The sequence below is a fragment of the Manis pentadactyla genome, chromosome 12 (assembly GCF_030020395.1).
Source record: "Manis pentadactyla isolate mManPen7 chromosome 12, mManPen7.hap1, whole genome shotgun sequence".
Classification (NCBI taxonomy): Eukaryota; Metazoa; Chordata; class Mammalia; order Pholidota; family Manidae; genus Manis; species Manis pentadactyla.
This window is the reverse complement of record NC_080030.1, coordinates 49,836,223-49,855,828: the sequence shown is the minus strand read 5'-3', so window position 1 is coordinate 49,855,828 and position 19,606 is coordinate 49,836,223. Positions and strand designations below refer to the sequence as shown.

General features: G+C 37.5%; 1 protein-coding gene across 5 annotated transcripts in view; it reads left to right on the top strand.

The window, feature by feature from the left end:
- Positions 1 to 19,606, top strand: part of ADGRG6 (adhesion G protein-coupled receptor G6) — a 153,715-nt gene that overhangs the window by 4,785 nt on the left and 129,324 nt on the right. For 4 of the 5 annotated variants that reach the window (XM_057489145.1, XM_057489143.1, XM_057489147.1 and 1 more), the window contains exon 2: positions 2,860 to 2,960. In XM_057489145.1, the coding sequence (XP_057345128.1) occupies positions 2,860 to 2,960 (101 nt within the window). Of the gene's footprint in view, positions 1 to 2,812; positions 2,961 to 19,606 lie in introns of all 5 variants that reach the window. The other variant, XM_057489144.1, reaches the window with a different exon arrangement.

Below are 19,606 nucleotides of genomic sequence, written 5' to 3'. Positions count from 1 at the left end.
CTTGCTCTCTTCAAATTGAACTTTGAGACCACAACTCAAGTGACACAAGACTGTACTGTTTTTTATAGTTCCTATTTAGAACCTTAGTAACCCTGATCAGGATTTTCCATTCTTGTGAGAAACTTGTTTAAATCTCAGGGATATGTCCTGCTAAGCGATCCCCTGAGAAGACACTCAGTGCTTTCCTTCCTCTGTTCTATTCTTAATTTATTTGTGTCTATTCTTCAGTAAACAGTGAAGTGGACCAAAGTTGGCATGTTGTATGGTTTATGTTTGGTCTCAAGTGCTTGCCCCGTCCTGGCTTCCTTTTCTGTGTGAAGTGATGGAGTCTTGAGAACTCTAATGCATCAAGTCCTTAGTCATCGTTTACAACCATCGTCTGCAGGCAGTTTTTGTAAAACAGCTTCAGGATTGGATATGGAATCCCTTCCTGTCAAGAACCTGAGCACGTGAAGTAAACAGTATTGAGTGCTGCCAAGCTAATGAACATGATTCCTTGAGGTTTAGAGGGTGTGTGAACTTAAGCGAGGGCCATTATTTACATGTTGATAAAGAAGAATTGTCCTGTGTCACAGAGATGAAGAAGCTGGACAAACTCTTCGGCTAATAGTCCCTTCTGTTACAATCTGTCAGGCTGGCAACCAGGTTTACTGGTTGGCTCCTTTCTCTGGGCTTCACTTTCCTCCTCTGTGAAATGAGGAAGTTGGACTTTGGTCTTCTCATCTTCAGTGTTCTCAACTTTAAACTTCTTTGAATTCATAATTGTGCTTTTGTTTTAGAAACATGCTCCTTCACCCCCAGCATGAATGGGAAACACCTCATTCATCCAGCATCAATGGGAGATGGAGCCATTCTTCCCAATGAGTGAACGCTCCATGTGACAGAAATTTATCGTCTACACCTTTCAAATCCCTTACTATGTGCATGCAGTGTTATCTTTAGTCTTTTGGATGGAAGATATTCTATTAAGAGAAGAGGAAATAGTCTCAGAGTTTAAGACTTGTCCCAAAACCACTTAGTGGAGGCAACAGGATATAACTGTACTAGAGTGTGTACAGAGTTCACATCCATTATTATTATTATTATGACTGACTATAACAGATTGCTTCATAAGCAGTAACACTGCTTTTAATTTCAAATATTTTGGATCGATGTATCTGAACACAAACCTTCCACAACAAAATATACTCTCAGATCTTGATCTTTTTCTAGTCTGGAGTTTCTATTAGGAACTGCATAATGCTAGAATTTCTAGTTTGAAGTATATGAAAATACAGTCATGGCTTTCAGACACTACTTGAAATGTCTGTATTCATGGCTGACATGAATAACCATTTCATTTTCTTTTCCCAGGTGACTCAGAAGTGGCCACAAAGTCAACTGATTGGTGTTGGCTTATGCCATCCTTTTGTCCACCCATGTTTAAATCTTTTCTTTTGCTTTCACTGTGGACGGAATAACCACTCTTCTATTAGAATGCCTGGGATGAGAGTAACAAAAATAATAGCTAATGCTTGTTGAACACTTGGTGAGTGTCAGGCACCGTTCTTAAAAGGCATGATCTGATTTAATCATCCAACACTCTGGACTAGGTTCTATTGCTGTTCTTATTTTACAGGTGAAAAATAGATGCAAGGTGGCCATGTAAACTTTCCAAGCAAACCGTGGTCTGCCTGACTAGAGCTTATTCTCCTTGCTACTTAGATGGTCTCTAAAAGTAAATGACAGATTGGAAATTCAGGCTTGGTGCCAAGTGTGGGAATCATTTGATGTCTGTTTTTAATTATTTGTGTATTTCTATTCCTGCTTTTCTGGTTTTCTGTTTAGTATTATACATTTTACTTCAGAGGAGCAACCGTCAGGTAAAGAAGGTGTGACTGTGATCCTAAAGTATCTTATTAGTTGTCCTTCTATCTTAGAAATAAAATGACTCTCAGTTACCGCTTATAGGCATAGTAACTCCCTTTGGGATTTTAAGATCTGGAGATTTCTTTCTGCTATTTAATTATCTTCCTGTCTCATGACTCTCCTGCTTACCAGTCCCCTTTTGGTCCCTTCTGGGAACTGACTTTTATACTTGCTAATAACCCTTTCGCTGGCTTGTTTCTTCTGATGGGGCCGAGTCAGTGAACTGTATCATACTACTGTTTAAAGCCAAGATGATATGGATGTTTCTTTCTAAATCATTATTAAATATAAATCTGAGTTTAAAGATGAGGCCATTGTTCAGAGAATTATTTGAGAGTTTTCAAAGTGCTACCCCTCCATCTAATGTCATTTACTAGTTTCTACGATATATAAAACATTGATGGCAATTGTATAAATAAGTTACTCTTTTTTTATGCTAATGCCTCATTATTTCATTCTAGGGGGAAAGAAGGCAGCTGGGCACTATTTTATTTTAAATATTTTCATTTGCAAAGCCGCATATGTTATAAAATGAAAACATTTTCTTAAAGTCTAAATTTCTGGGAGATTATAGGGAAGGTTGAGTTGAAATTGTCTCGCTACCCAGATGGGCATGTGACTGGTGAAGCTGAAGGCCGAAGCTGAAATTGCTTTATTTTTTATAATAAGTGACTTTTCATGGATTCTCTGAATATTTCCCCATCTCCAAGCAGAAATCACCTGTTAAATATTATCAGAGAAGGAAGGTGCCAAGTGGCAAATAGTGTATGGATTTTTTCTTCCTTTCGCCTAAATAGCTTAAAGGGGGTGATTAGTTTATCCTCTTTGAAAGTCCTTCGTTAACTGGAAGATTGAAAAATCCAGGCCCTGCTGAAAACCTACTCTTTTACTGTTATTGTCCTAGTGCCTTACTGAATGCTGTGTCCTGATCTCTGCCTTCATCCACTGCAGGATGTTTCGCTCAAGTCGCATGTGGAGCTGTCACTGGAAATGGAAGCCAAGTTCTCTTCTGTTCTTATTTGCTTTATATCTCGTGCATGTTCCTCAGTCAGGTAAGACTCCTTGTTTGAAACCTCTAAATTAATTAATTAATTTATTAATTAAACCTCTAAATTAAAGGATTGTATTACCTTCAGAGTAAGTATGCTATTTATTTAAGTCACCATGATTTTGTCATTTTTTGGTGTTTCTATCCTTACAGACCTTTTCTGTCCATACCTCTGTTTCCTCTCTGAATTAAGTGTGAATATTAATACTTTGATCATTGTTTTATTTTCTAATGAGTATATTTCTTTAATCTTTCCCGCATTTCTTAGTTTTATTTATTTAGCCCATATTGAATGATGAGATAGGCACACATCTGACATTAAAAATATGCTAGCTGCTGCTTTGACCATTGACTATACAGTATTCTTTCTCTTTTCATGTTATCATAGTTAATTTAGAAAAAGTAGAGACTTAGCTACTTTTATTTAACCAGATTTATTACCATATTGCAATACGAGACAGGAATTTGAAATTAAGTTTTTAGACCATGAAGTTTATTTAGTTGACTTAAAATAATATGAAAAAGTTACAGTATTTGTGGAATTAAAATGTCAGATTTTTGTAATTACACTTTTCTGAACTTGAAAACAAGATTCTTTTAGCTGTTGTTGAGAGTAAATTTTTTGAATTACATGAATAAATCAATTAGAACCTGAAGAATGTTAATGATATTTATAACTAAACTGTTTCTTCATTATCTGTCATTGAGCAAACTGCATTTCTCTAAAGCCCATTTTGTTTTATTCTTTATTTGTTATTGCTATATTTATTCAGTTGATTATATTTCCCTTAGAATTAAATCATTACTCATGAAGTCTTGTGTATATTACTTGGGCTTTTGTCAAGATATAATACATTCCATATTTATAATATATCTATGTTATTATAAATAATATATTTAATGAACCATGAAAACAGACTATCTACTAAAATTGCTTATTCATGGACCATGAAACTCAAGTTATATTTATTATATAAATTCTTTCTTCCAATTCACCAAGTATTACAGATTTTCACCTACTTGCTTGGAAAATCTCTGGCACTTATGTAATGGTTTCAAAACAAAACTGATTTTTGAGTGATTCTTTTTTGTGTTTTTGTTTCAATTTCATTGTAAAGTCACTCTTTCTGTTGCTTTCATTGCCAGAAAGAGGAAACAAACTTGTAAAAAATCTGAAAATTAAATTTACATTGCATTTTTATGGTGTACAGTATTGAAATATTTAACTCTCAGCAGTGATCCTCCAAGAACCAGTGATATGATGTAAGATAAACTGTGAGATTAAAATTAGTTGAGGTCTTTCATTTGAAGACCTTTTTCAAAGAAAAAAAATTACTTTCATTTTTGTTGGGTTATAGCATTTGTAAATTTTTAAGCCTTGTTGAAACTCACTTCCATGGGGACTTTTTACTTTAGATGTCAACATTTTCATTGATATGTGCACATTCATTATTTTGATCATTTGAATAAATGAAATGAAACACGTTCTTGGATTAAAAGGAATCAACTGGTGTGGGACTAGCATGAGGCAAGAGAAAGCACCTAGGTACAAAATTTAAGGAAACACTCATTCTCAAGGTTATTGGGATGAAAGTGCTTAAATTTATTTTTAAGTTACTGTCTCACACAAGAATCTTTTTGAAAAATTTCTTTTACTACCCAACACTTTATGTATATCTATAAGGCTTTATGACAGATAATTATCAGTGTTTACTCAGGAAGCCAGAACATTTTGTTTCTATAGAATTGTAACTGTGACTCACTTAAAATGCTCATACCTGATTATTTGAACTCACAAAAATACTTTAGGGATTATTACTGGCATTTTAATATATAGTTTTTACCTTATTACTCAGTAAAGTGTTAAAGAATAATGCATATGAATATTTTGGATATACCTAATGTTCAAAGTCCTATATTTAACTCATAGTATAATACCATTATAATTTTGAAGAACATTTAGCACTTGACTGGGATATTGTATCTCTGCATGGTTGACCTGAACAACATGGGTTTGAACTGCATCAGCCCACTTATATGTGGATCTTTTTTCAATAAATATATTGGAAAATTGTTTGGAGATTTACAACAATTTGGAAAACATTTTGTTTCCTCTAGCTTACTTTATTGTAAAATATAGTATATAATACATATGACATATATAATATTTGTTAATCGACTGTTTATATTATCAATAAGGCTTCCTGTCATGCTTCCTGTCAACAATAGACTATTAGTAGTCATATTTTTGAGGAGTCGAAAGTTATATATGGATTTTTGATTGTGCGGGGAGGGGGTGGTCAGCACCCCGAACCCCCACAGTGTTCAAGGGTCAACTGTATATGTACTCTTTAACTTTTTTCACTTCTCTGGATGACTCACAGGGGTCTTACTAAGTTCCAGTGGCTTTAAATGACATCTTGATGTCAATGTGTCGCAAATCCATATTGTCAGCCCTGGTCCCATCCTTGATCCTGAAATCACCTCTTGGGATGCTTATTCTCATTTACACTTGGATATATAATAAGTCTCAAACTTCACATGTGTGAACAATCCTATCCTGAAATTGACTCCACTTTCCCAAAATAGACTTTATTTTCAATCCATGCAATTCATCCTACTATCTTGTTATTCTCTCCTACATTCACTATTTTCTAGACACAGTGACCTTTCTAGTCCTTGACCATGACTTCCTAGCACTTCTTCTCCTGATCTGTACATGCTTGGTTCTTTTTGGACACTCAAGTCTTAAGTATCACCACCTCAGATAAGCCTTCCTATACCCCGTTCAAAGGACCCCCACTGTTACTCTATTGCACTATCCTTTAGTGATAATCTGTATAGATTTTGGTTGTTCTTTTGGTAATGTTTTGTTAATTTGACTGTGATAACTAGTTTGGAGGGTTGGCAAAATCCCTTTTGATTGTTAATATTGACACTTAGTTCAAATGATTGAAAATCAGAATCCTGTAGTTTAAATTTGTAGTAACATATGTAGTTTAACTCATAGAATTGCAATGTTAAGCCTTCTAGTAGGTGAGCTAATGTTTGTAGATTCATGGGTATGAAAGCAAGCAGTATGCAAGGTTTGTACTCATGCAGGATTTTAAAAAGTAACAAAGACAAATAACTCATTGTCTCTTGACAGGTAATGAATATAACTTTTAATAAAAACAACAGAATAACAGCTAAATATTTAAGCCGATAGTACAGAAGTGCAAATTAAAGTAACAAAACATGATTTTTTTTACCCACTAACTTGGCAATATTTAGAAATGTCGATAATGTCCAGTTTTAATGAAGTTGGACAAAGGGCACACACTAACAGTGTTGTCTCTGTCTTTTGGGAGAGTAATTGGGCAACATTTTTAAAAAGTAAGAATGTGTATTCTCTATGACATATCACTCACATATAGTATAGTATCTATACTATAGAAGTAAAAAATATAATAAATACATAGAGAAATATGTACCAGTATGTTAACTGTAACATTGTAGTAGCAATCAACTGGTAAAGAATCTAACTGTTCCTCAACAGGGGAATGGTTATATAAATTATTTTACATACATACCATGAAATACTGTGCAGCCATTCAAAACAATATGGTCAAACTGTGTATGTTGGCTTGGGAGGATGTCCATGATAATAATGTGAGATTAAAAAGCAAATCACAGAACAATATAAGATTAATCCAGGTTTGTCATAGGTTGTATTATAAAACTGGAATGTATAATGTATAGATACATCTGTATAAGACTGTATAAACATATTAATAAAACATGGAATGATACACACCAGGCTTTAAAACGGGTCATCTCAAGGCAAAGGTTGGAGTGAGAGGGGGGAAGGCAATGGAACTTTACACAACCCTGAATCATTTGCACTGTTACAATGAGCATGTGTTAATTAGTAATTTGGGAAAAAAAAAAACAACCTGATAAAATTTTTTGTTTTAAGTCACAATAAAAAATGGCCAGAGGGATTGTTGAAGTGAATGAATGTTGTAACTTTCTGTTAGTCATGTGACCATTAACTCTGGCTCTTTCCTTACTTAATAAGAATCTCTAAAAGGTGTTTCAAAGAGTAACTTCTTTTCACATGGCATGACAGTCCATGACTGTAAAGATGAATAATAATATCTCAAGCAGACAGAAAGTTACAGCTTCATAGAGAGTGAGAAACAAATAGCCAAGAGCCAATGAATTCCTAAGCAACCCGGAGCCTGTTTCCACAGAAAGAGCCTGAGTCATGAGCACTCAGGGAGGAGCCTCCCTTCTCTCCTGAAAATCAGTGGTATCAGCAGATTATTCCAAAGCTCAGTGTTGTTCTGATATCTATGATACATCAACAACTAAAAAAGGAAATGATTCTGAAAGTACAATCTGGCCTAAATTGTGTACTTTCTAGGCTAGAGCACAGCACAGTTTGGGAAGGCAGGTGATTGACAAAAGGAATCTTGGGCTTTTTTGTTTGTTTGTGTGTTAATTTTTCTCATGATCAGAGAATGAGCGTTTTTGCTGTAGGATCCATTACATTGTGATCTCTCTTTAAATGTTAGAGATATCACTTTATATTTTTATATTTGACCAAAAGGCCTTCAAATGCATAGAAAAATAATTCTTTTGTAAATCTGCCAGGTTTCTTTTTAGGCATTTGAGTATTTATATGCCCTTAAAATTATTAAATTATCTGAAAGATCAAAAATTAAGGCTCTAATTGTGCAAACTGTTCTTATCAAGTGAAGAAGGAACCAGAGTAATGATTAAGCAACTAACAGAAAGTTATAATAAGTGATGATAAATATTTGTTTTTTCAGTCAGGGTCAAAGTGCTCCAAATTACCTGTCTGAAGCTCTCAGTGAGAGGGCTGTTTTCCGCATTGGACATGTGAGATTAGAATAGCCAATGTGATTGAATAAACAACCCTAGAAAACTGCATATAAAAGTTTCTTTGAGCCATCTTCCCAGATAGTTTTCTTTATAATACCTTTGAGATGATCTGAATTTGATGTAGGTAAATATAAAATCCTACATTGGGGTCCTAAAGTCAATTACATAAATGTGGAATGGGATGACTTATCTTGGCACCACAGTGACAATTTCAAGTGACTAAGGAGGCCACTGATGAAACTGACCTCACTTAGATGGTATTAGGAAGCGGGGGGTAGGGGGGTGGGGAGGTGTGGGCGAGGAGACCTGCTCCTTCCTGGTCAGGTCACACTTGTCTCCAGTCGTGGTTGGCATCCTTCAGAGAGAATTCATAGACAGAGTATCAAGACCAGGCGGGTCAGCATGGTGAGGAGCCTCCAGCAATCTGAGGAATGTTCTGAGCTTCTCTCTGCACTGTGGTACGCAGAGCTTCTCTGGGGTTGGGCTGCAGCTTTGGGCTTCTCTTTTGCATTGGCCACAATGTTGTTGCATTTGTGTAACTTCAGGCTTTTTTTTAAAGAGTTAAAATCCTGCTGAGTGAAAAAAAAATAGAGGAAGGCCACCTTTCCTTTGGAGTAGCACAGTCAGTTGGAATAATATAAGAGTCTCTAGCTATTTAAAGAGTGGTCATTTGGAGGTAATAACAGACTTATTTTAAGTGTCTCCAAGAGCAGAGATAGGACAATTGAGTTGATGCTCTAAGTACCACATGACTCTACTAGTAATTGGTTGCCAAAAAATACAACCAGCTGCTCTTCAAATTCCTCATCACTGGAAATCAGGATATGAAGAAGGAATCTTAATATTGAAGAGGAATTTGAACTAAATACCTTGAAGGCCTCTTCAGCATATACAATCTGGTTTTTGGATGTATGCATCATTTTAGTTGTTTTACCTCAAAGATTTCTTGTGCATTCTCTCTTAATTTTAGCAGGTTATTTTAATACTGAACTAGAGAATGGGCAGGTAACTTTCTTGGACAAGATAAAAACCCAGGGAACTTTAGACTTTGGTAGGTATAAAATTTTCTACCACTTTCAAATTAATTAATTCTTTAAGGAGCTTTCCTTTTATCTTTAGCAGGTAGAATATGTGCTTTTGGCACCATTCTTACTAAGATTGTGGTATTGTAGTTATCTAGTAAGTAAGGAATGTAGAAAAGAACCAAAGTGGGAGAGAGAAAAACCTTATCCAGGTGTAGTAAGTAAAATCTCTTTTACCCCATAGGGCTGCAGGGGAGGAAAGTATGTTGGTTAGATGAGAACATACATGAATCCCACCATGAGCATGGAGTCATAATATTATGAACATCTTTCTCCTTCTACTGAACTAAGACAAGGAAACACCTAAAGAGAAGACAAGGTCATCTGCTAGCACATGGATGATGGTTGTCACCAGTTCATTAACCTTGCTGTTTTCAAAAAAAAAAGAACTCTCAGAGAATAAAGTAGACCAATGGGGCTATGTTAACTACTATATTTCTATGGTTAAAACTAATTATCTTGTTTTTTTTTTTTAAATCATTACAAATATCCAGCCAAGTAACCTTTTGGAATGAGCACCTTTCTCAGGAAAACAGTTTGAATTGTGATGTATTTCCTATCAGATATCTTGCTTTACAGTCATTCCTAAGCCTGCTTTGTTTTAAACTTGTGGTTTCAAAATGATTCACTTTTTAAAAAAACTTTAAAATTTCCTCCAGTACATCAACTGTTATGTGTCAAAAAAGATGCCTCCCTCCAGTACATTCTGCTCCAAGTTTGGTGCTACTAATTTAGATAAAGCAAAGAGAGAACAGGTGATGAATTGTATCAACCAACATTTTCTTCTCTTTAATTATAAAATTGCACTGATCGTTCTCATTAGTCTGAGCAAAGCTGCAGGTGAGCTACTGCTTGTAATTTTTGCAAGTCCTGAACAGAAGTGTCTTTGTAGAGATTTCTTTACCACATCACAACTTTAGAGTAAAGTACATTGCTAAAGTAAAATCATAAATCTGAAAACAAGAAAATTCTCTGAATGAGAATATTAGTCACTACTTTTAAACACATCCACAGTCCCCTCTTTTATTTATTTTTTGCCTTAAAAATAGACACACAAATATATGGAATTGATACTGGTTCCGCTTGAACATAAGTAACAGTTTGCTGGATTATTGGCTTTATTAAATGGAATTTTAAGGCAGAGGATGCGAGTTTTCTAGTCATAGTGATTTCAGTGGTCACAATAATGTTGCTATGAGAGGGGGAAAAATCTAAACCTTTCGAGATATTTTGCCTTGGTGGTGTGCTTTTTAGAGAGAATGAGCTCTAAATATGCACGGGAAGGCATCGTGGAATGTTGTGCTCACCTCTTCCTGAATTGTCTTAATTAGACTGTACACCACTCGTGCTCTGGCTGCTCATAAGAGGTCAGTATTAGCTTTTGACTTACTTGGACTGCTAACCTCACCTTTCTATAGAATGGTAACCTGAACATCTCTTAATGTCAGAAATTTATGACCACAACATTTCAGTTATGATGCTGATAAAATATTAGGATTTAAATAAACAATAAGACTTACGGTTCTTCTTTGGGAGCCTTTGCTAGTTGACATAGGATTTTTTCCTTCCAGCTTGGTAGCCTTGAGGTTCTCATTGGTGTTTGGTTAGGACTCGCATTTCTTCTTATCATCTGATTTGCCTGCAGTGCTCATGCACATAATAGGAGGTCTGCCTCCTTTAGTAACTTTTTCAGAAGAAAGTTGTCTCTGAATTTTCAACCATTTCTTATATTTAAGTTGGTGTGTGTTCACAAACATGAGGCCATGTTTGTGCCTCCAACAGTAGAGGTTTTCAGTAACCGTGGAGTGAATGCATCAAATTGTTTTGCAAGCTGCTCTCCTATGACTTTGGATTTCCCTTAGCCAAGTGAGTCTAACTGATGTAAGAGTTAGGCTTCTTTTTTTTTTTTTTTTTTAAATAATTATTTTTTATTGAAGGGTAGTTGATGCACAGTATTACATTACATTAGTTTCAAGTGTACAACACAGTGGTAGAACATTTATATACATAATTCTAGGTTCCAGCTATCACCCTACCAAGCTGTTACAATATCTTGACTATATTCCTTATGCTATACATTACATCCCGGTTACTTATTTATTTTACCATTGGAAGTCTGTCCTTTTTTTTTTTTTTTTTTTTTTTTTTTGTGAGGGCATCTCTCATATTTATTGATCAAATGGTTGTTAACGACAATAAAATTCTGTATAGGGGAGTCAATGCTCAATGCACAATCATTAATCCACCCCAAGCCTAATTTTCGTCAGTGTCCAATCTTCTGAGGCATAACAAACAAGTTCTTACATGGAGAACAAATTCTTACATAATGAATAAGTTACATAGTGAACAGTACAAGGGCAGTCATCACAGAAACTTTCGGTTTTGCTCATGCATTATGAACTCTAAACAGTCAGTTCAAATATGAATACTCATTTGGTTTTTATACTTGATTTATATGTGGATACCACATTTCTCTCTTTATTATTATTATTTTTAATAAAATGCTGAAGTGGTAGGTAGATACAAGATAAAGGTAGAAAACATAGTTTAGTGTTGTAAGAGAGCAAATTTAGATGATCAGGTGTGTGCCTGTAGACTATGTGTTAATCCAAGCTAGACCAGGGCAATACAACATCCACGTATGCAGAAGATTTCTCTCAGAACAGGGGGGGTGAGGTTCTAAGCCTCACCTCTGTTGATCCCCAATTTCTCACCTGATGGCCCCCCTGCGACTGTGCCTGTCTTAGGTTGTTCCTCCCTTGAGGAATCTTACCCGTCTCTGGCTAACCAGTCATCTTCCGGGGCCATACAGGGAAATGTGAAGTTGGTAAGTGAGAGGGAAGCCTTATTGTTTGAAAAGGTTAGCTTTTTACTTCTTTGCATATTTATGGCCTGTGGCTTCTATGCCCAGCATTTGTCTTGAGGTATCTTTACCACTTGGAAGAATTATGATACTCGGTAAATTTGATATGAGGCACGAATTCTATTTAAGGGTTGTAATTAGGAAGGAAGAAGAAAAGCTATAGAAGTAGCAGGCGGAAGAAAACATGGGAAGATGGATTATTTCTTTGACATATCTTCTTGTAGAGTAACTTCGGCATGTATAGGTTTTAAGCTACTACTTAAATTGCGCACACACATTAACATAATAGGAGTATAGTTACATAACCAAAGCATATCTGTAATTACCAACCATCTCCAGTGAAACCAAGAAAACCAGTTAGGCACCTTAGGCATTTGTGAAAACTTATCTATGATATGGTGGATATTGTCCAACTGAACTTGAACAGTCTGAGAGAAATCAGACAAATTAAAACAACCCATTCCTGGGGACTGTTCACATCCCATATGTTCTTTTAACAGTAAATAGTCTGTAGTTGTAAGACTTTGGAGCGCTACAATTTGCACTTCTCCAAATTCTTGGTTGAGTTCCAACAGTATAGATCCAGTGAAATTTGTTGTTTTACTGTATGCACAGGCCAGCTTAGATATCTCCTTCTTCATTCCCATGGCAAGTCCGGGAGCTGGTGGGATGAGTGCATCTACAGCTGTAGCAGTGCGTGGATCTTTGTTGGGGTTTTTTGATGATCATCTTCTGGCATGAGTCTTGCAGAGAGTGCAGATGTTGGAAGTTCTTTTTCATACCGTATCTTAGTTCATTTTCGGGGTAGCCCAATTAGGCTTTGATCCTCTGTATAAACACAAACAGACCCTTTGCCTACACTTTTATATGCCCTTTATACCCTTGTGTAGAACTCGTTGGAGGTTACCACACAGGAACTGCCCTTTTTTTTTTTTTTGCTTTGTTTTTGGTATCACTAATCTACACTTACATGACGAATATTATGTTTACTAGGCTCTCCCCTATACCAGGTCTCCCCTATAAACCCCTTTACAGTCACTGTCCATCAGCATAGCAAAATGTTGTAGAATCACTACTTGCCTTCTCTGTGTTGTACAGCCCTGCCTTTTCTCCTACCCCCCCATGTATGTTAATCTTAATACCCCCCTACTTCTCCCCCCCTTATCCCTCCCTACCCACCCATCCTCCCCAGTCCCTTTCCCTTTGGTACCTGTTAGTCCATTCTTGAGTTCTGTGATTCTGCTGCTGTTTTGTTCCTTCAGTTTTTCCTTTGTTCTTATATTCCACAGATAAGTGAAATCATTTGGTATTTCTCTTTCTCCGCTTGGCTTGTTTCACTGAGCATAATACCCTCCAGCTCCATCCATGTTGCTGCAAATGATTGGATTTGCCCTTTTCTTATAGATGAGTAGTATTCCATTGTGTATATGTACCACATCTTCTTTATCCATTCATCTATTGATGGACATTTAGGTTGCTTCCAATTCTTGGCTATTGTAAATAGTGCTGCAATAAACATAGGGGTGCATCTGTCTTTCTCAAACTTGATTGCTGCGTTCTTAGGGTAAATTCCTAGGAGTGGAATTCCTGGGTCAAATGGTAAGTCTGTTTTGAGCATTTTGATATACCTCCATACTGCTTTCCACAATGGTTGAACTAGTTTACATTCCCACCAGCAGTGTAGGAGGGTTCCCATTTCTCCACAGCCTCGCCAACATTTGTTGTTGTTTGTCTTTTGGATGGCAGCCATCCTTACTGGTGTGAGGTGATACCTCATTGTAGTTTTAATTTGCATTTCTCTGATAATTAGCGATGTGGAGCATCTTTTCATGTGTCTGTTGGCCATCTGTATTTCTTTTTTGGAGAACTGTCTGTTCAGTTCCTCTGCCCATTTTTTAATTGGGTTATTTGTTTTTTGTTTGTTGAGGCGTGTGAGCTCCTTATATATTCTGGACGTCAAGCCTTTATCGGATGTGTCATTTTCAAATATATTCTCCCATACTGTAGGGATCCTTCTTGTTCTATTGATGGTGTCTTTTGCTGTACAGAAGCTTTTCAGCTTAATATAGTCCCACTTACTCATTTTTGCTGTTGTTTTCCTTGCCCGGGGAGATATGTTCAAGAAGAGGTCACTCATGTTTATGTCTAAGAGGTTTTTGCCTATGTTTTCTTCCAAGAGTTTAATGGTTTCATGGCTTACATTCAGGTCTTTGATCCATTTTGAGTTTACTTTTGTATATGGGGTTAGACAATGGTCCAGTTTCATTCTCCTACATGTAGCTGTCCAGTTTTGCCAGCACCACCTATTGAAGAGACTGTCATTTCGCCATTGTATGTCCATGGCTCCTTTATCAAATATTAATTGACCATATATGTCTGGGTTAATGTCTGGATTCTCTAGTCTGTTCCATTGGTCTGTGGCTCTGCTCTTGTGCCAGTACCAAATTGTCTTGATTACTATGGCTTTATAGTAGAGCTTGAAGTTGGGGAGTGAGATCCCCCCTACTTTATTCTTCTTTCTCAGGATTGCTTTGGCTATTCGGGGTCTTTGGTGTTTCCATATGAATTTTTGAATTATTTGTTCCAGTTCATTGAAGAATGTTGCTGGTAGTTTCATAGGGATTGCATCAAATCTGTATATTGCTTTGGGAAGGATGGCCATTTTAACGATATTAATTCTTCCTAGCCACGAGCATGGGATGAGTTTCCATCTGTTAGTGTCCCCTTTAATTTCTCTTAAGAGTGACTTGTAGTTTTCAGAGTATAAGTCTTTCACTTCTTTGGTTAGGTTTATTCCTAGGTATTTTATTTTTTTTGATGCAATTGTGAATGGAGTTGTTTTCCTGATTTCTCTTTCTGTTGGTTCATTGTTAGTATATAGGAAAGCCACAGATTTCTGTGTGTTGATTTTGTATCCTGCAACTTTGCTGTATTCCGATATCAGTTCTAGTAGTTTTGGGGTGGAGTCTTTAGGGTTTTTTATGTACAGTATCATGTCATCTGCAAATAGTGACAGTTTAACTTCTTCTTTACCAATCTGGATTCCTTGTATTTCTTTATTTTGTCTGATTGCCGTGGCTAGGACCTCCAGTACTATGTTAAATAACAGTGGAGAGAGTGGGCATCCCTGTCTAGTTCCCGATCTCAGAGGAAATGCTTTCAGCTTCTCGCTGTTCAATATAATGTTGGCTGTGGGTTTATCATAGATGGCCTTTATTATGTTGAGGTACTTGCCCTCTATTCCCATTTTGTTGAGAGTTTTTAACATGAATGGATGTTGAACTTTGTCAAATGCTTTTTCAGCATCTATGGAGATGATCATGTGGTTTTGGTCTTTCTTTTTGTTGATTTGGTGGATGATGTTGATGGACTTTCGAATGTTGTACCATCCTTGCATCCCTGGGATGAATCCCACTTGGTCATGGTGTATGATCCTTTTGATGTATTTTTGAATTCGGTTTGCTGATATTTTGTTGAGTATTTTTGCATCTATGTTCATCAGGGATATTGGTCTGTAGTTTTCTTTTTTGGTGGGGTCTTTGTCTGGTTTTGGTATTAGGGTGATGTTAGCTTCATAGAATGAGTTTGGGAGTATCCCCTCCTCCTCTATTTTTTGGAAAACTTTAAGGAGAATGGGTATTATGTCTTCCCTGTATGTCTGATAAAATTCCGAGGTAAATCCATCTGGCCCGGGGGTTTTGTTCTTTGGTAGTTTTTTGATTACCGCTTCAATTTCGTTGGTGGTAATTGGTCTGTTTAGATTTTCTGTTTCTTTCTGGGTCAGTCTTGGAAGGTTGTATTTTTCTAGGAAGTTGTCCATTTCTCCTAGGTTTCCCAGCTTGTTAGCATATAGGTTTTCATAGTATTCTCCAATAATTCTTTGCATTTCCGTGGGGTCCGTCGTGATTTTTCCTTTCTCGTTTCTGATACTGTTGATTTGTGTTGACTCTCTTTTCTTCTTAATAAGTCTGGCTAGAGGCTTATCTATTTTGTTTATTTTCTCGAAGAACCAGCTCTTGGTTTCATTGATTTTTGCTATTGTTTTATTCTTCTCAATTTTATTTATTTCTTCTCTGATCTTTATTATGTCCCTCCTTCTGCTGACCTTAGGCCTCATCTGTTCTTCTTTTTCCAATTTTGATAATTGTGACATTAGACCATTCATTTGGGATTGCTCTTCCTTTTTTAAATATGCTTGGATTGCTATATACTTTCCTCTTAAGACTGCTTTTGCTGTGTCCCACAGAAGTTGGGGCTTAGTGTTGTTGTTGTCATTTGTTTCCATATATTGCTGGATCTCCATTTTGATTTGGTCATTGATCCGTTGATTATTTAGGAGCGTGTTGTTAAGCCTCCATGTGTTTGTGAGCCTCTTTGCTTTCTTTGTACAGTTTATTTCTAGTTTTATGCCTTTGTGGTCTGAAAAGTTGGTTGGTAGGATTTCAATCTTTTGGAATTTTCTGAGGCTCTTTTTGTGGCCTAGTATGTGGTCTATTCTGGAGAATGTTCCATGTGCACTTGAGAAGAATGTATATCCCGCTCCTTTTGGATGTAGAGTTCTATAGATGTCTATTAGGTCCATCTGCTCTCCTGTGTTGTTCAGTGCTTCCGTGTCCTTACTTATTTTCTGCCCAGTGGATCTATCCTTTGGGGTGAGTGGTGTGTTGAAGTCTCCTAGAATGAATGCATTGCAGTCTATATCCCCCTTTAGTTCTGTTAGTATTTGTTTCACATATGCTGGTGCTCCTGTGTTGGGTGCATATATATTTAGAATGGTTATATCCTCTTGTTTGACTGAGCCCTTTATCATTATGTAGTGTCCTTCTTTATCTCTTGTTACTTTCTTTGTTTTGAAGTCTATTTTGTCTGATATTAGTACTGCAACCCCTGCTTTCTTCTCACTGTTGTTTGCTTGAAATATGTTTTTCCATCCCTTGACTTTTAGTCTGTACATGTCTTTGGGTTTGAGGTGAGTTTCTTGTAAGCAGCATATAGATGGGTCTTGCTTTTTTATCCATTCTGTTACTCTGTGTCTTTTGATTGGTGCATTCAACCCATTAACATTTAGGGTGACTATTGAAAGATATGTACTTATTGCCATTGCAGGCTTTAAATTCGTGGTTACCAAAGGTTCAAGGTTAGCCTCTTTTGTATCTTACTGCCTAACTTAGCTCGCTTATTGAGCTGTTATATACACTGTCTGGAGATTCTTTTCTTCTCTCCCTTCTTGTTCCTCCTCCTCGATTCTTCATATGTTGGGTGTGGTGTTTTGTGCTGTGCTCTTTCTAGGAGTGCTCCCATCTAGAGCAGTCCCTGTAAGATGTTCTGTAGAGGTGGTTTGTGGAAAGCAAATTCCCTCAGCTTTTGTTTGTCTTGGAATTGTTTAATCCCACCGTCATATTTGAATGATAGTTGTGCTGGATACAGTATCCTTGGTTCAAGGCCCTTCTGTTTCATTGTATTAAATATATCATGCCATTCTCTTCTGGCCTGTAGGGTTTCTGTTGAGAAATCTGACGTTAGCCTGATGGGTTTCCCTTTATGGGTGACCTTTTTCTCTCTAGCTGCCTTTAACACTCTTTCCTTGTCCTTGATCTTTGCCATTTTAAGTATTATGTGGCTTGGTGTTGCCCTTCTTGGATCCTTTCTGTTGGGGGTTCTGTGTATTTCCGTGGCCTGTTCGATTACTTCCTCCCTCAGTGTGGGGAAGTTTTCAGCAATTATTTCTTCTAAGATACTTTCCATCTCTTTTCCTCTCTCTTCTTCTTCTGGGACCCCTATAATACAGATATTGTTCCTTTTGAATTGGTCACACAGTTCTCTTAATATTGTTTCATTCCTGGAGATCCTTTTGTCTCTCTCTATGTCAGCTTCTATGCGTTCCTGTTCTCTGATTTCAATTCCATCAATGGCCTCTTGCATTCTATCCATTCTGCTTATAAACCCTTCCAGAGTTTGTTTCATTTCTGCGATCTCCTTTCTGGCATCTGTGATCTCCTTCCGGACTTCATCCCATTTCTCTTGCGTATTTCTCTGCATCTCTGTCAGCATGTTTATGATTCTTATTTTGAATTCTTTGTCAGGAAGACTGGTTAGGTCTGTCTCCTTCTCTGGTGTTGTCTCTGTGATCTTTGTCTGCCTGTAGCTTTGCCTTTTCATGGTGATAGGAATAGTCTGCAGAACTGGGACGAGTGACGGCTGGAAGGACTTCCTTTCTTGTTGGTTTGTGGCCCTCCTCTCCTGGGAGAACAGCGCCCTCTAGTGGCTTGTGCTGCGCAGCTGCGCGCAGACAGGGTTTCTGCTTCCTGCCCGGCTGCTATGGAGTTAATCTCCGCTGTTGCTGTGGGCGTGGCCTGGCTCGGGCAGCTACTCCAAGATGGTGGAGTCGCGCTGGAGCAGGAGCTGCTGGGAGGCTATTTATCTCCGTAAGGGGCCTCCCTGCTCCCTGCAGCCCAGGGGTTAGGGTGCCCAGAGATCCCGGATTCCCTACCTCTGGATTAAGTGACCCGCCCTGCCCCTTTAAGACTTCCAAAAAGCACCCGCCAAAACAAAACAACGCCCACCAAAAAAAAAAAAAAAAAAGAAAAAAATTTTTTTAATTAAAAAAAAAAAAAAATCAGGGTGGTGGTTCGTTTTTCTTTATTCTGCGGTGCCAGCCTCAGGCCTCTGCTCACCGGTCTTTCTGCCCTGTTTCCCTAGTATTGGGGTCCCTATCCCTTTAAGACTTCCAAAAAGCGCTCGCCAAAACAAAACAGCAAAAAAGCAAAAATAAAATGGTCGCGTGCTTTTCTTATGTCCTCTGTCGCCCAGCCTCCAGTGCCTGCTCTCTGTTCTTGCTGCTGTGTTTTCCTAGTATCGAGCGCCCTGCACTCTGGCCCGGATGGCTGGGGCTGGGTGCTCGGCAGTCCTGGGCTCCGTCTCCCTCCCGCTCTGCCTGCTCTTCTCCCGCCGGGAGCTGGGGGGAGGGGCGCTCGGCTCCCGCCGGGCCGGGGCTTGTATCTCACCCCCTTCGCGAGGCGCTGGGTTCTCTCAGGTGCGGATGTGGTCTGGATATTGTCCTGTGTCCTCTGGTCTTTATTCTAGGAAGGGTTGTCTTTGTTATATTTTCATAGATATATGTGGTTTTGGGAGGAGATTTCCGCTGCTCTACTCACGCCGCCATCTTCCGCCCCTCAGAGTTAGGCTTCTTAATCAGTCTTTTCATCTCCCCACGATGTTATTAAAGTATATTAAACATTTGTGAAAGCACTGTAGAACTTAAAGGATTTACAAAGAACATAGAGTTAGTATTGCTCCTCTCAGATGCATTTAAAAACTAAGAGCTATGTCATAATAATGTCATAATAATATTTGACTCTTTCAAATCTACATTTAACTGTGATTAAAGGGTGTTGAAAATATATTAGAAATATTTTTTTTATCTCTCTAACTACTGTCTCTGAGGTACTCCTCTCCACCAGGTATATTGTGCGAACTCCTAAGTCATTTCTCTGCATCCAGTGTTTTTATTAAACTGCAGTTGGAATTATGCCATGGCCTGGTTAAGTTCCTTTGAAGATTCTCATAGCCCACAAGACAGACTCCATGGGCCTTAATGTATGTAATTTCACAGGTCCCTAGCTTTGTAATGCCCTATCAAGTATCTGTCAAATTGTAGGGTGTCAATTAAATATTGAATAAGGGCAGAGGTTAAAGAATGTATATATTTTGCCAAGCAAAATTATGATTTAGCCATAGATATTCAGTTACTTAAGGAGAAATTTGTACTGAACATAGGTACTATGTTGAGTTTTAAAAACTAAGGGACCAATCTTT